General features: G+C 43.6%; 1 protein-coding gene across 1 annotated transcript in view; it reads right to left on the reverse strand.

Moving 5' to 3' along the window:
* The window catches only part of LOC140998439 (calmodulin-binding transcription activator 1-like), a 53,688-nt gene extending 37,665 nt beyond the window's left edge, over positions 1-16,023 (reverse strand). Inside the window, exons 1-3 of the mRNA XM_073468730.1 lie at positions 15,999-16,023; positions 13,758-13,853; positions 7,585-7,688 (exon numbers count right to left, since the gene is read on the reverse strand). Of these exons, the coding sequence (XP_073324831.1) occupies positions 7,585-7,688; positions 13,758-13,853; positions 15,999-16,023 (225 nt within the window). The remainder of the gene's footprint in view (positions 1-7,584; positions 7,689-13,757; positions 13,854-15,998) is intronic.
* Positions 16,024-17,613: the final 1,590 nt, after the last annotated feature.

Genomic DNA, 17,613 nt, shown 5'->3' on the forward strand with positions numbered 1-17,613 from the left:
GTAATCTTACCAATTTTAATTAAAAATAAAGCTGCAGCCTGGAAATGGCCATTAGTGGGTTGAAGCCTGTGAGGCCAACACACTCAGATCCATATCACATCAACAAAACTGACCTCACAGCAACTTTATAGAGCACAAACACATTTGGTCTGATACACTTTTCAGCCCCTTTGCAATCAGGTCTGTGAAGTTTGATTGCCTTAGTACTAAATATTTTGTTTTGCACAAATTCTTCATTTTTGTGCCCTGTACAAATAATTACATGTCTTAAGCGTCTGGATTAGCCATGAGGTAGGCAGTTAATAATGCTGTGTGTAAACTGCACAGGGGCAACTCTGCATGGAAAAAACAAGTGTGCACTCATTGGAGAACATCCAATGTTTGTATAAATTGTGGTTTTTCTAACAAGCATATAAATATTATGTTGCAATAAAAATCAGAGAGCCATAACTATAATTTGTCCAAATAAGCAGTGTGGAAAATTCTTTGGAGACTGAATCAACATTATGCCAGCAACAGCAAAAACAAACAAAAACATAAACACAAAAAATAGATAAATGCTGTCAATGCAGAACTGAAACCATTGAAATGCGCTTTGAATTTATGTTTAGCAAAGGAGTCTGAGGGCTCACAATTTACTGATTATTAAGTTAGGATTTATGGTATAGGGAAATTGTTTGGCTGATATGTTTTCAGAAAGGCTTGGCTGAGTGGTCTGAAGGATTTTAAATATATCCACAAAACATGTAATATAAAGGAAGAGCTGTCGGAGCAGCTCCCGCCCACTGTTGCTGGTGGACAACTCCATAACTCTTACACAACAATGACGCTGTATCAATCATCTGTAAAAACCTCTCAAACGATTCATGCAGCACTCATGCCGTCTCAGGTGTCCACAGATATGCTCAGTGCATACTGATTCTATGAATTTACAGTCAAGTATTGGTAAATTATTGAGCAAGCATCAGCACATGAGCTTGAGTAAAACTGTGGCCATCAGGGTAGTGCTGCCTGTGTGTTTTACACCTGCAGACCATAGAAATACATACCAAGACTTGTGAGAATGACTCCCAGATATTTTGATATTTTTCTTGTTAAGTATTTCTGCATCTATATTTGCATCAAACTCAAGAGGACAAGTCGAAAAAAAGGTGTTTTACTGAAACCTACCTTCGTAAAACATGAGCAGAGAGCATGAAATATGTATTGACTTCAGAAATCCTGAACTAGGCATATTCCTTCATAAGTCTCTCAGCTCCAACAGTTATGATTAAGTCAGAAAACGCTAAAGAAAAACTTCAGTCAAAATCAATAGGGTTCCAGCACCTGTGGTGCTTGATTTATGGTGTGATGTTTTGTTGACATCTAACTGTTATTTGGGGATGTAAACATGCAAAATTGCTTTGCGCTGCGGTAAAATATCTTTGACTCCTAAGTCTGAGTGGGGGAAAGTTATCCAAGTTAAATAAAGTTATAAAGTTATCTAGACAAAGCTCTACACTTGCAATACAAGCACTCAAAGAAGAAGTACAAGGACTATTTGTGTGTGCGTGCACATGCACACAAATACACATTTTAATGCTTTATCTGTCTCCAATGAATTAAATCTAATTTACACAGGACTCCGATATTACAGAGGTTCTATGTGGGGACATTTAAGGATACAAAAAGTATTGTCTCTACTGCACAGCCTGGATTCTTATTACAGCAGACACTGCTGGTCATTCAGTTCTTTTTGGTCGGGCTTGGAATCTAACAGGAAGTTAAAACACAAAGACACACTCAAATACACATACACACACACAGGCACACATAAACGAACTCAGGCACGTACACAACACCCCCACACTCACAGTCACACATTCCCACTGTTTAATATATTTCTGTGTCTCCAGTTAACAATATTTTGTGTCAAATTATAGTGGGCAAGATAAATAGTGGGTCTGTGCGACACAGAGAAAATAGAACAGGAGGAAAATGTGGGGCTGGAGAGGAGAGGAGAGGAGAAGAGAGGAGAGGAGAGGAGAGGAGAGGAAACACTACTAGGAAACAATTCCTACCTCAGACACCTGGCTTTCCCTGACTAGACTTGTAAAAGCTGGTTAATCTCAGCCCTTCAGTGAACTTGTGTGTGGTGAAATATCTCCACTGAAATACCGACAATCTATGAGGCATCTATGCATGCACATGTCCAATTTATCATGTGCGTGCTCATTTGCCAATGAAAAGCTGGCCGGGTACTTACATGTATCAACAAGGAAATTACATTCATGAGTAGAATGAATCTAATTAATTCTTTGCATTGCTGCACATTTGGTACAAATTGACGGTTCGGTCATCAGGACAGTATGGATGTCTGGAGCGGAAATGGAAGTCACAACAGTCACAAAATGACGTCGGGTGTTAATTGGGCTACGCTTGGCTCACAGAGAGATGGAGAGATAGACAAAGAGGAGGAGAAAAGGAGAGAAGGAGGGAGAGAGAGCCTGGAGGACTAATTAGTGATTATAACTTGGCGCTCTCCAAACATAAAATATCTCTCAACCCAAAAGACAGAGGAATGATTAAAGATAAAAGAATAGGAATCAAATATAAGGAGCTGTGAAACACCCCTCTGGTATTGTGAGTGTGCATGTCTGTGTGCGTATGCATGTGTGCAAGCATGTGTGTGCACGTTCGAGTGTGTGTTGGCTTCTTTGCCCCCTCATTAAACTATGCTTTACTCTGGTAAACGGCAACAGCACAGAGCTCAATGTCAACTGGAGAGGTTACAGCCATAGGCAGGCTCTGGGACACACACACACACACACTGGCAATGATACACCAAGTCTCTCACGAACGCGTTAGTGAACAAATGCATGAACGGCATACCCATTTCAATTTAAAATGAAACTTTCAGTAAGTTTCTAAAGGCGTGTTACTTTTGTCTTTGTTCTAACGTAGCAGACAAAATGGAGAGTGTCAGCCACTGCTGGCCCTGTGCCAGTGTGAGCTGGACATTAGCAATTCACACATCAAATTCATAAATCAAGGGCACCCTTCACCACCGTATAAATGGAACATTGAGGCCTGCTGCTGGCTGTCTGCTAACTGTATTGCTCTGGGTTTTCAGAATGGATCCATAGTGTTTTTTCACGTAGCCTGGTAGTTGACATTTAACATCATCCCTCCTGTGTAACCCATTTTCCAGACAATTCTCCTGCCTTATATTTTACCTATAGGAATAATAAAAAAAAAGGGAAGCATCTCTACGAAGAAATGTTGGAATACAATGCATGCATATTTAATTCAATGTATCTATTTAATGGCTCACAAACAACAATAATGGCATGAATAATAAATTAAACACGCACACACTCATAGACAGAGACACACACGCAGAGAGCTTTGTTTGGACTAGAAACTGAAGCGACAGCACACACAGGTGAGTGTGAGTGGGTTCCTGACATTTTTACCTGAGATTTAGAGCTTTTGTCCTTCACCGATTATTTTCTTTTTTTGTGTCCGTCGTACATGTTTGGCATCGCAAGCAGACTATGTCACGTCTCTTTTATCACCTTTGATGTACTGAACAATCACGAACAGCGTTTGTGTCGCACATGCATCGATCATACCATTAGCAGGAATATGCATATGCACATGCGCGCACACGCAATCTGTTACCATGGCAACACTTACCCTTGATGCACGAACACGCGTACAGAGGAGGCAGATGGGCCAGTGGTCTAAAATGTATATGCTGCGTTTTGATCTGCTTCTCATTCAAGCAATCATGTTAGTGTCATGCAGCGGCACAGCCAGACATGAGCGTGTGTGAACTGTCAACTAGCTGCCTTAACACCATACAGCGACCAATATATCACCGCATGACGACAGCGGAGTTCTGCAATAAAACACTGCATGTTTCGTATAATATTATTTCATGTCATTAATACCAAAATAATGCAATCCTCTAACACTTTTTGCAGCCGTACAGTTGAGCGACATGGGGAGCCGACTCACATGTAGAAGCATTGTGGCACAGACAGCTGTCGTCTGTGTGATGTACTGAAGTCTGCACCGACCCGTTTGACAGTTGCATCATTTGAATCATAGTGGGGGGGTTGCTCTGAAGTACAAGCCTTTAAAATGCACATTAGATCATGCAACGATGTGCACATTCGCAGTGTGTGAGCGCATGTTTCATTGTTTTAATTTGAGCTTTTGAAAGGGAATTTTACTGTTTTTATCTCAGTATGGCTTTTTAAAATATGAGTCATATGTCAAGGGTACCCACATGAGTAATTATATCTTTTCATGAGCTGGAGTCCCAGGATCAGACTCTGAAGTTTGTCTTTGTCTACATAAGAAAAAGTTTGATAACCTCCTTATTTCAGTGCTCTGTAGAATTTGTTGAAACAACAAGTCATTCCTGATGGGTGGATAAAACAGACTCTACCATCAGTCTGTCCACCTGAGTGTGGTTTGTTATCTAAAACTAGTCTATAGTCTATTACCATGGACAGATACACATACACCCCCAATCTATTATTGAACAAAAGGCTCACGCCTCCGCTCAGCCCTTCAGGGAGGAATCCATCCCTCCATCCCAGAATAATTTCACACATCAGTAGATACACAAAAGAGAGAGAGAGAGGGAGGAATAGAGGGAAGGAGGAGAGGAAAGGACAGAGAAGAGGAGGAGAAGGAGGACGAGGAGTGCACGGGGTAAAAATGTATGGGGTCACAGCTCAGTGCTCGTGGGAGGCCAAGGTGTCGGGGGGAGCCATGCGTAACAAAACAGAGATCAGAGGATCATATGCAATCGCACACACACACATGCATGAAAACAAACACACACACACACACACACACACAGATAGCCACACACACTTGCACAGACATACGCATGCCAAGAAAAAGGTGAGAATAAGGACATATCAGATGAAGACTTGTAAAGATTGGGTCGGACTTAATCAGAGGCTTCCTTATCCAAACACAGAATGGTAATCTCTTTATCTATCACTCTCTCTCTCTCTCCCATTCACACACACACACATACACACACACACACACACACACACACACACACACACACACACACACTAAGGATAATCCTAATTCTACATGCAGACGTGTAAAAACAGCATGTAGAAACCCAGCACCCAAACAGCGAGGATGACGAAACATAAAACCAATTCCTGGTTTCCTTCTGCGTAAGCGTATGGAAATGAAGAATTCTATGGATACCCGCAAAAGCACACACGTACACAGAAGCGCCGCACACTGAATAATTACTGGGCATTTTTAACCATTTGTCGATAACACATCGCAAGCAACATCTAGACCAGAACTGTATTTAAACACACACAGGCACACAAACTGAGGGGATGCGACTGAATAAATAAACAGAAAGCTTCAAATTTGACAGCCGATTGGTCTGGAAATCCAACGTATAAAACTATATTACGCTACAATATATGCTGGACATACAGATCCCACATGTAATATTTCATGACCAGTAATGATTTAAATTCTCAATCCGCTGCTTATGAAACTAAACTTCTTGCAATGTCTATAATACGGACAGATAGAAATCAACAAACACAGAAAAAATCAATTCTTTTGTTGCTGCAGCTACAAAATAATCGACTGCAATAATCTGGAGCTGGGCACGTCCCTAACAGGCACACTCGCACACGTAGGCAGAAGGCAGAAACACATACACAGACTGAAATACATACATGCGCTACAGCATACACATAGCTCCCCCTATGAAAGCAGCGAGTGAGCGAGAGGAACAGCAGACACAATGGAGTGTTTAAGTATGCAGGAAACTTTATGCCTGGGTGGAAGAGGAGCTTTGAAGGAATTCGCTGAGGGACACCCAACCTCCCCCTGAACTGAGCCTGTACCTCCTCATCAGAGAGAGAGAGCCATGGAGAGAGAGAAAGAGAGAGAGAGAAGGGGGGGATGAAAGATAAAGATAGAGAGTACTCGATCGTGAGTTGGAAGGGAGACTGATGGAGAGAAAGAGGGAGACAGGGCAGGAGAGGGGGCAGCAACAAGGTGCTTTGGTCTGGTCCCTGCGCCTGGTGCACAATTGCTCTTGGTTCGACAGATGTGTGGAAGTCCCTAACCAGCAGTGGTCACGTTGTTCTAAACCGTACACACACACACACACACACACACACACACACACACACACACACACACACACACACACACACACACACACACACACTGCCTATTCATATGAGCGCACTGTTCAGTAGGCGCCGTGCTTAACTCCCAGTATGACCTTCATTGAGATGGATTGCATGAAAAATGTAATGACTTTCCTGAGAGAAAAACCACAGGCCAAATCAGCTTTGCATTGCATAATAATGCTGGACTCGGTAATCAATAACACAAACACACAAACACACATCCATAATGGAGTGCACAGCCTGCACATGGAGAAAATGTCTCAGCAGAGGCCAACCACATCACAATGGATGGAGCAAACCACCAGTGGAGAGCTGTGCAATGCATAAACAAGGAGCTGTTGACGATAAATGCCTGCATCCATTTTCACCCATCAAACACTTCCCTAAGCTAACAGCTTAAGTCTGGAACAACATGCAACTCTGAAAAGCTTTTCACACCCCACATGTTTAGCTCAGGGTTATCTTTGGCCCTGAGTAAAGACTTGTCCCAACCTAATTTGGCCTCATTTTACATTGTACCACTTGGCCAGCAGCGCTATTTAAGTTATCTATTGTTCATGCTGCTAAATATGATGCTAATTTTGGCCCAGAGCAGGGCAAACTCAGCCTTATATTAATGAGTGGTAGCCACGAGTTCATGTGAAACCTTCAACAGTCGAAGCCTACTACAAAGTTCTACAATGCGGTTAACATTGAGGAAAGTGCAAAAAGCCCTTAAGTTACTTTGACTTAACTCGCTTTTATGATCAAATCCTCTGGGTGCATGATCACTGCTTTTGTTGTTTATACCTCACAGACAGCTTTTCATTTTTTCCTCTATTTTTTTGTTTTGGAGGACAACATTAGAAAACGTAACTAGAGCATAATTTTCACACATACCACAAAGCAGAGAAAAGCACCTATGAGCAGAAACGTGCCACGCATTTAACAGCTTTCTATGGTTGCATAGCAACAATGTTAGGTTCAGATAACAATCTTGATCCGACTGACCGCAGGGCTTTTGAACCCAGTAACAATCAGCAATGGAAACATTCAATCTGTAGCCTCATTTCTTGTTTCATAGCCTGTAAGCCCTATATAGTTTTAGACCCAGGAGCCCCTGATTCAGACGCTTTAACCCAGAGTTGTTTGGATTACAAAACGAAATAGACAGCAGCACCCCAAATGGAAAGTACAGTCCGTGGGATTTCTTAGCTGTGAGCTCACGTTGCTGTTTCCTTTTTTATTTCTTGGTGTCATAGTTTTTAGGGTCCCATAATGAAAAGCTGCCATTGTGTTTGTTTACCTCCCCTTCATCTCTCAATGTGACATTAGCTAGAGATGAGTCACCAGCGAAAAACACTGAGTTCCTCTCACTGTCACGGATATTTCCCTCTTGCGTGTGTCTCATTCTCACCTCGTTGGTGTTCCAGCGATGGCGCTCCTTGGGCAGGGAGGAACATTTCGGCAGACACTCTAGCAGCTTCTTAGGAAGGTAGATCTTCAACTGGCCTGGCTCATCTGAAGCGGAAGGGGAGTTGGGGGAGGAGGAGGGGGGTGAAGATAAAGGAAGATAAATGAGGGATGAGTAGGAAGAGGAGAGAAATTTCTCATCAGACACAGACACATTGTGAGAGGAGAATACCAAAACGCAGCATCTCTGGGATCTGGATGAATAAAATCATAACAAACTCGTACTGTGCTGCATTTCAAATGGCTTGATGTGGCCTTAAGCAAGTGAATTTGCACAAAGATTTGCTCAGGCCTATGACAGACATAAGCTTAATTAATTTTCTTAAAAGAAATTGTGATAAATTCTGTATTAGATCTGTGACAACTTTCTGGGATTTCTGATTCATCAGCTTGATACTTTGTATGCTGTTCCTGATCAATAAAACAGGAAAAAGTCAGCAAAGTGCACACCCACTATGTTTGCCATTTCCATGTCATCTTTATGCAAGTGTCTCATTAAATCATATACACTCACGGGTGATTCACGGGTGATGTAGACAAGTAAGGTTGATAATCTAGTCATTGAAGGTCCAGGATACAAACAATAGTTAAGTGTGCAGTGCGCAGAGGGAGTGGCAGTGCACTTATTCTTGGACATCAGGTGGAGGTGCACAGCGCACCTGGGGCCCACCCGGAAACAGATTTGGATTAAGAAGAATCCATTATCATACATTATCAGTGCATTTGGGGCTGGTAACAGTCATGGCCAATCACATGGGCATCTCTTATCCCCTGTAAAAGCAATGCGCTCCCCAATGTGTTATTCAGACAGTTTGGTAATGGAGCAGAGACTCCAACAAGCTCCTCCTGAGAGGAAACTAATATTCTTGTACAGGAGGTGGAGAGACGCAAGTGCAAATATACAGCAGCCCAAATGTTTCTCCAGGAAGGTGATGTTTAGTTTGAAGTTTCAGTTATGTTTCTGGATATAGTGAAAGTCCTGGGAGCTCCATGTTTCTGGGGATGTTCTATTTTTTCTGATTCCCAACAAATCCCACAAAAAAGACTCAAATCGTCAATGAATTGATCCCACTAACAACTGCTGTCTGTGTATCCACAGCCTAATACAGCTTATTCCTCTCTGCCATGGACTATTGTTGTCCAAAACCTCCAAATTAGTTTTGCACATCAGTGAGCCACACCGTTACACTGGGTGACACATCCTTTATTACGTGACATGAACATGAGTAGGAGTTTATTTTGAGTGAGTCCCACATACACCGTCCTGCTGCCGTAAAGAACACCAAATCCATGGCTCAAAATAGTCCCCAATAAATGCACTATTTAGTCCTGTTTACATAACATTTGATAAAAACTACTGTGCTCTGCTGTTTTGGGAAAAGTTTAGCATTTTTGTGACCCATGTTTCAAGATTTAATACAGTGAAGAACTGAAGCATTGAGAGACGGACTAACACAGTGTTGGTTTTGGTCTTTTCATTCATTTGCTGACGATGACATACAGAGAAGAAGAAGAAGAAGAAAAAAAAGAACAAGAAGAAGAAGAAGAAGTAGTAGAAGAAGAAGAAAAAGAACAAGAACAAGAATAATCTTTATTAATCACATAAATCATATAATGTACAAGGTAGTGAAAGAGGTTCTCTGTATTTAACCCATCCTGTGGGAGCAGCGGGCAGCCAACGTACAGCACTCCAGATTCTAAGCCAGTGTCTTGGTCAGTGCCTTAACCTAATGCACATTTTTTTATGGTGGGGAAACTAGAGTACCCGGAGGAAACCCAAGCATCCATCCAACTGACGGAGATGCACCAGTCAACTTTTTTTTCAAGGTCGGATCTCATTGCAATTTACCTGAAATTGAGTATCTGCCGAAACCAATTCTGATATCAATTCCAGAGCTACTTTTTGTTGAAAATCATCATTATCATCATCATCATCATTATTATTTTTGTTGTTGGTATTATGTTTAAGGTTACATTTAAATGTATTCCAAAGTAATCCAATCGAACTGCAGGTTAAGTAGGCTTCACATACAAACAGGTGTAGGAGGGCAAATTGCTACAGCAACTCCTTTAATGTTTTGAAATACCTGAACAAATGAAGTGCACAGCAAAGACTTATAAACTACTGGTGACCAGATGTCTATACATGACTTCAAAATTAATTAGAAAGTTTCAGTGTGTGCAATGAGATATTGACAAAAAAGCAATCAGACTATAGAATCTCAATCAGTACATGGATCAATGACCTCAGTCTGATATCAGTTGAGTGGAAGATATCAGTATCGGCACTGAAACTGCAACAATGAATCCATAACTATTAAATTAATAGACAACTATTCTGATAATCAAATCGGTTTTAGTTATTCTCGAAGAAAAAAAGGCAAAATTCTCTGATTCAAGCTTCTTAAATTCTTTACACCTCTATGAAAGTAAACTAATATCTTTGTGTTGTGGACAAAACAAGACATTTGAAGATGTAGTCTTGGGCTTTGGGAAACATTGATCAACATTTATTTTTTATTTTTCCCCATTTTCTGACATTTCATAGACCAACAACTAATTGATTAATCAAGGAAAATTGTGAAAAGACTAATCAACAATGGAAATAATGGCTAGTTGCAGCAACAATCAGCACCAGATATTGATCGGTCCTAACTCTAATGACGAAAATATTGCCAGCCTAATTATTTTTCAGCGTACTATGACGTCACCACTGGTGGAAGAATGTCTCACAAAACAGGCAAGAAAGACATGACTACCAGGGGTTTGTGTTGTTTTAAGAGCGCTATAAGAGTGTACCACCACCAAAACTATATGGTGCTGCTGGATAACCAGTGACACTGTCCCTACTGCTTCTCTCCTCCCGCTGCTGTGTGCGGCAAACCACCAAAAAACCGAACAGGTGCGGGTGAGGAAAAACCCCACTGTGCCTCAGGAAAATACCATTTCACCAGCGCATAGCGTCCACACAGAGATAGAGCCCCTGGTGTGTGTGTGTTCCTGTTTGTGAGTGTGTGCCCAACGGGTGTGCCGCTTAGAAGTCAAAGAGAGCAAGCACTCAAAGGTTATTGATAAGCATTTGAGTAGAGGGCGTCCATTCATGACTCCCCTGGGAAGATGGGAATTATACTCTACCTGAGGGCAGACGACAGAGCGAGAGAAAAACAGAGATAGGTGGGGTGGGAGGGTCAGCGCGGGAGACAGAGAGACGCAGGGAGACAATGAGCCAGAGAGAGACAGTTAATGAAGAAAAAAAAAATTTAGGGGGAGAGAAAGAGAGAAGGTTTAGAAAGTAAGAAATTTACAAGGACAAGAGATGGAACAAAGTAACACAAAGACACAAAGAGAGACAAGTAGTGTAGCAGGACCTGAGTGGGGTCTATGTGTGTGTGCTCATGTGAGTATGTAGGTGTCTGAGCATGTGTGTGTCAGTGGGAAGAGTGTTCAGGCACGTATGCTCCCCCTAATCAATTATGCATTTATTAATAGAAGGCCTGAGAAGACAAAATTTCAAACAGCTGAACGGTGCAGCGGCTTAGTTAAACAGCTGAATGGTGCAGCTTAGTTAAAGCCTAATTTCTTTTTTAGCAGCACTCCAGCCTCTCTGCTATGAATGCCAATCAGCGTTTAAACCCCACCCCTCCTGGCTATAACCCCCTCCCCTCCCCCTGCTGTTCTGAAGAATTCTCATCAGAGCCTCGCCTTTGAAATGTACCAGAACCACCACATCAAACAAGCCTATTGCACATGCGTAGGCACACACACAAACACCCGCACACACGCACATGCACGCTCATACACGCTCATACATGCAAACAGACATACACACGCAGCGCCTGCCGATCAAAGAACACACATCACAGTATTTGTCCCAGAGTGGCGTTTTTTCGCCGGTGACCTTGGTCCCGAAATCCCTTTCAAAGCACACCTTCACGGACACGACCGTCATCTTAACCCGTCCTCACATTTACTCTCCCTGCTGACGAGGAATGGAAGACCAACTTTGCAGATTTGTTGAATGCTGATGAGCTTTTTACACCCCAAAGGGTTGTATCTTGTATTTCTAACAATCTCGAACCAGAGAATGCGTCCCTGTTTTAAAAAATTCAACCTGGGTACTGTGGCAATCGTCTTTTCCATCTGTTCCAAATGGCTCTCAGTGGAGCTGTACTACGGTGTGACACGGGGCAAAAACTTATTTTTTGTTTCCATCTACCCAGGAAAAAGAACCATCCTGGGACACTGGGAAAGGACATCTAAATATGGAAATCCAGTGCTGTTCACATTTATATTTGTATCTGAAACAATAAAACAGTTTCAATACCTGCACTGCTTCATGCGCGTCCCTCAGCAGTAAGCCTCAAAAACATAGATCACTCACTCACTTGCTAATCTAGCAAAAAAAAAAAAAAAAAAGTCTAAAAGAGTGACAAAGCCTGAATGTTAATGTGGAAGTACTGGCTCATTAAGTCATATTGAGGTATACTGTACGTGCTAAAAAGTGAAAATGTTCGACCAAAGTGAAACATTGCTTTGGTAGCCTATCAAATGCCATAATTTAGACTGGAATCACACAGAAGAGAGCGGCCTCCGACTGATGAATATTTTACCTCATAAAACTGTCATCTCCATATTTAACACAGAAACAAGCCAATGCCCTTGTGAGATGGCTGTCAGTTAATTATAAAACTCTCCTCAGTAAAGAGAGAGAAAAATGCTCCAAATGCAACTCTTAACTCTCCCCCCACTGATATTAGGAGGCGTCAGGGGAAATTTTCACATTTTCCCCCTTTTTCGGGATGAAATTAATGTGACAGAAAGAAAGGCTCATTGCACAGCAGCTAGATAGAGAGAGATGGGAGGGAGGGAGGGCAGGAGGGAGGGAGAGCCAGGGCAGGGAGAAGAAGAAAGGGGGGAGCATAGCATGGGATGAACGAGAGTGCAGGAAGAGGGAGGGAGAGGCGAGAGAAAGAGGGAGAGAGCAGGGGGGCGGAGGGGTGGGGGGTAGGGAGATGGGCATGCATGCTAATTTTATCATTCTGCTGATAAACTTTTCCTCCAGTAATCCTCCAGCTGGGACGTGAGAACAGATAGGAGACAGGGATCGGCTCGGGAAGTCTCAGCTCATATTAAACAGCCATCCCAAACAGAACTCTCTGTTCTATTCAATTCTATTCTATTCAATGCTATTCTTTTCTATTGTTTTTTCAGATTTTCTTTTAATTCCTTATTTGTTATTTTGTGACAGTCTCGTTTTCTCTTGTCTCTCTTAACTAAATAAACGGGTCTGGTGCAGGTATGAAGCCATCTGCTCCTTTTGAAATGAAAAAGGGGTTGGTGTGTTTGTGTGTGTGTGTGTGTGTCTTTTGACATACCTTCCCCCACTATACCCATAACCCCCACCTGCACCACCACCCACACTAAGCAGCATGTCTGTCTGCTCCTCCTCACATCTGTTTATTTTCCTCCGATTTGTCCCCCCTAACCAACACACACACAGACACACATATACTACACAGAGGCAGAGACATTCATCTGCGTCATGTCCTCTAAAATCAATAACCAATCAAAGCAATCATTGCCTTTATAGTCCCTCTGACACACACCATGGCAATCACACACATGCCAGGGACACACTCGCATTCAAACACGACCATGCGGCGACCCCAGATTACACACTCCATCTCACTTCTAGTTTAACCAGGCCCATTGAGGATTATAGATACATAATGCCATGTGTACAGATTAGGTATGACAATAAACTACTGATAGCCAAAGTAAGCTCTGCCTTCTCTATGGCTATGTGTGTGTATGTGTGTGTGTGTGCCCACTAATACTGTACTGGCATGCATGAATAAACATGATGTGTAACAGAACTGAATAGGAATGACGTCTCAGCAGAGAGTGTGTGTTTGTTTAGTGTGTGACTGCGAGTGTGTGTATGTAAGTGTGATCTGTTACACAGCAGATGAGAAGGAGCCCTCAGTTCCCGCATCACATCATTCTGCCAGAAGGCTTTTATACTTGCTCCCAGAGTCACCCTGTGCTACAGACAAATGTGCGTGCACACGCACGCATGCACAAACAGTGTGAAGAGAGTGTTTGTGTGTCTCTTACTGTTGGCGTCAGTGTCGTCACTCTTGGGAGGGGCGTGTCCTGTGTAACCGACAGCAATCCTGACCATTCGCTCTGGATTTCTTATCTTCTTCAGTCCTACAAACGAAGGAAAAAAAGAGCGAGAAAGAAGAGACAAAGACATATTTAGGAGACACTCCAGACTTTGGTTTCCTTGGCAGTCACACACCTCACCTTATTCTTCCTCCTCTAAAGCCCAGAAACAAAAGTCCAACTGATATGCATGTTGGCTGATCCATTTTCTGATCCACTAACTTGCATCCATTGTGTCCCCTGATCGATTGGCCACAGTAGATACACTGCCTCCATGTGTGTGACTAACTTGTGCCCGGCTTTAGTTTCTCTTCTCTCTCATCATTTCTCTGTTTCCCTGACCACTGTTGCTATGATACAAAGTAGACCAACCAGCGCAGAGGGAGATGGTCTTCCATGCTATATGGTGGATGTTGTTCTCATGCCCACTAGTGTACTCACGCACATCTGCCAGGGAGTGGAGTGAGTGGATGGCTGTCTCCTGCCTCCGTCGCCCCTGTGATTCATTTGGCTTTCATTCAGTTTGGTTGAGGCCCGTGAATTATTGCGTCCTGTCTACACCTAACACTGAGGGGGCAATGGACGAAAACCCTTCATGCTGTGACTGCGTAAGTCTGTTTGCGTGTGTGTGTAGGTACAGTTCAGTCAGGGCCGGGGGATGGTTTTATATTTATGTGGTACAGTGCCTGCTGATCAGCCAATGGGCCATCTGTCTCATCTTCAGTTCTAGTCTTTTCACGCAACGGGACTCTCAACCCACGGCCTTCCCTTTGCCTCTGGCTACACTCCGCATGCTTGCATGCACGCTCGTTTATGTGTGTGTATAACTTTCAGTACGCCTGAGCTCCACAATGTTTGATACTACTTGTGTGGTTCAAGTTTTTCAAAAATTACGCGTAACAGAAATATTGCTCAGCAGCCCACCCTAGTGGAGAGAGGATTAAAGACTCCTGCCATTTTCAGAATCACTGTGCTATGGAAACAATCAGAAGAGTAAATTAAAGAAATAATAAAACTGTCGTCTACGGCATGTCGTTTTAGCTCTTAAGTTGCTGAGGAACTGCGTGTCATTTATAACAACACATTCAGCTGCTGCGTTTATCGGTTTATGGATGTGTAATATCAGTGCGTTGAACAGGCAAGAAAAGAAAGTGATTCTTAGAGCGGACTAACAATAAGGGGGTGTTTATAAACAAATGTCAAACACACTGAGTAAGGGATAAGGATTTCATTAGCCGATGACTTGAGATGGAGATGATATTGCCATGGTGATTTTGATCATACCTTAAATAATTCATGAATGAATGGATAACAGTCTGAACAGTGTGTGTGTGTGTGTGTGTGTGTGTCTGTCTGTGTGTGTGTGTGTGACAGTAATGACCCTAATAGTTTCGCTGAGGAAGTAAAAATGTATCCTGGATTTATACATAATATGACCTAAAACTGACACACATACACGCCTCCACCCCCCCACCCCCCTCCCAAATGCAGTCCGATTCTCACCTTCACTGCCTTAGCAACCATTAGCACACATCAACACTAAATGAACACAAACATAAACACGCACACGCATACATACACGCGCGCGCGCACACACACACACACACACACCAACGTTGGATTGTGACTGAATAAATGCACAGCTGGTCTGAGAGGTTTCATGCCAGTCCGGAAAGGCAATCTATGATTCGAGGGTCTATTTTATGTTTATAGAGAGATACAGAGGCAGATAAACACACACGCGCGCACACACAAGCACGCACGCACAGACACACACAGACACACACAGACATACACACAGAGCATCTGAATTCCTTCAGCGTGAACCACTCTCATCCTCTCTCATCCCCATCCCTTTTATGCTAAACGTTTCAAAAGCACTCATAAACCAGCTACTCAGGGGAAACGCTGGCAAGCATCGGACGGTGAAAAACTGCCCCCATCCCGACTCACTCAGAGCCGACCGACAGGACAACTCTCCTTCCGTTATTTATTTGCTGTCGGTTAACCGTGCTCCACACAGTCGCTGTTTCAGCACCAGCGTCCGTGTTTTCGGGACGGACTAGAAGAAAGGGAAAGCCCTGCCGTTATCTCGCTCCCCCTCTATGCCTCCGTCCCTTCATCGCCTCGTCCGAACCCCGAACCGCGGGACTCTGCCACCTCAAATAAAAAACGTTATTTCTCTCTTACCTTCCGGCTTGTTTTCGGCAGCCATTTCCCCTCCGCCGCGCGCCTCATCCCTCCTCCTCCTCCTCTTCCTCCTCCTCCTCCTCCTCGACTCGACCTAGTGGTGGTGGAGGTGGTGGTGGGGAGGGGGAGGGGGGGGACCACGCGCGTGCACAGAGAGGACAGCTCAAGGAGGGGGGCGGGGCTCAGAGGAAGGGGTGGCGGGGCGAGCCTGCCGCGTTCAGAGACGCCATTGGACCAGGCTGCGAGGATTGACAGCGGGGATCCGTGATGGTGACTCGCGGAATTCTCCATCCCTCCGTTTATTCCCGCTGGCCCCGCCTCCTGACGTACACGCGCACTATTCCTCGCTCCCCCCTCTCTCTCTCTCTCTCTCCTTTCACGTCACTGAACGACGTCTGTATTCGAGGACACCTTGACAGCCTCCCACAGCATCATCATCATGCTCATCATCGTCTTCTCTCTCTCTCTCTCTCTCTCTCTCTCTCTCTCTCTCACACACACACACACACACAACGTAGGCCTACACACGCGTAGGCTATGCATTACACACAAATACAAACGCGCGCGCTCATTTCTTCACATGCAGTGGACTGTTGAGAAGATGCGATGTAAGGTCGCGACGCGCCACAAACGATGAACCCCCCCTCTTGAATCTTAAATGAAAAGAACCGCATGAAAGAGACTTCTCAGACGTGCGGTTTTTGGGGGTTTTCAGATGGGCTCGCGGGTGCTGTCATTCGCTGTGGTGCTGAAGCTCGCGGTGCTGAAAGGACAGCTCCGCACGCGCCCACACAGTCTGTGCGCACCGGTGCGCACTCACTACCTGCTTTCTTTGAGCCGTGTTATTGAATTGGAGTGATGATAGGTCAGGCGAAAACTTATAGGGTGAAATGAAAAACATGACCCTCGTCTCCTCTTGTTGTTGCCTATTTTAGTTCCAGCAGGAAATCGTTGAATCCTTGCTGTAATATTCCTACGGGAAGTTAAGTTTACAACGAGTTTTTTGCACAATATTTTCACTGATGGCGCCGTTTTTATACTAGGCAATCCCTTCTAAATGGCGGAGCTTTACTGGGACCATTATGATCTGTTTCAAACCCACACTGTCACCTCGTGCCTCGGGGTAGAATATCGCCTTTGCACCAAAGCCTTTTTGTTTGACAGAGACAATCGTCTCCGTAGACACGCTTCGCGGATATCTGAGGTTTTGAATTGGTTTATCTTCCCCTACGTATGCTTTGCGTATAGCCTCTGAGTGCAGAGGCACACACGGTTCTTGGCATCGACAGAGTGCAAGCAGGATGAATGACAATGAGGAACATGTATAAGATATGTAGCCAAAAATAAATCGAGTTAAATTAACCCTTTGAAATCGTGTGCCCTTGTCCGATGGAAGGAGTGATGCTGCATACAGAAACGTGTCATTTCACACGAATAACCGTAGCCTACAATTAACGTGCAGCACTGACTTGTACAACTTTATAACTTTAACATGTATGAACAAACAAATTCATAATACTCTATACACTATACTATATTTTGAGTAGTGTCAGTGGAAATAAGTACATTTACTCAATTTTGAGGCATGGTGTTTCCAACTTATGCAAATGATCAA

Source organism: Pagrus major, chromosome 6, assembly GCF_040436345.1.
Source record: "Pagrus major chromosome 6, Pma_NU_1.0".
NCBI lineage: Eukaryota > Metazoa > Chordata > Actinopteri > Spariformes > Sparidae > Pagrus > Pagrus major.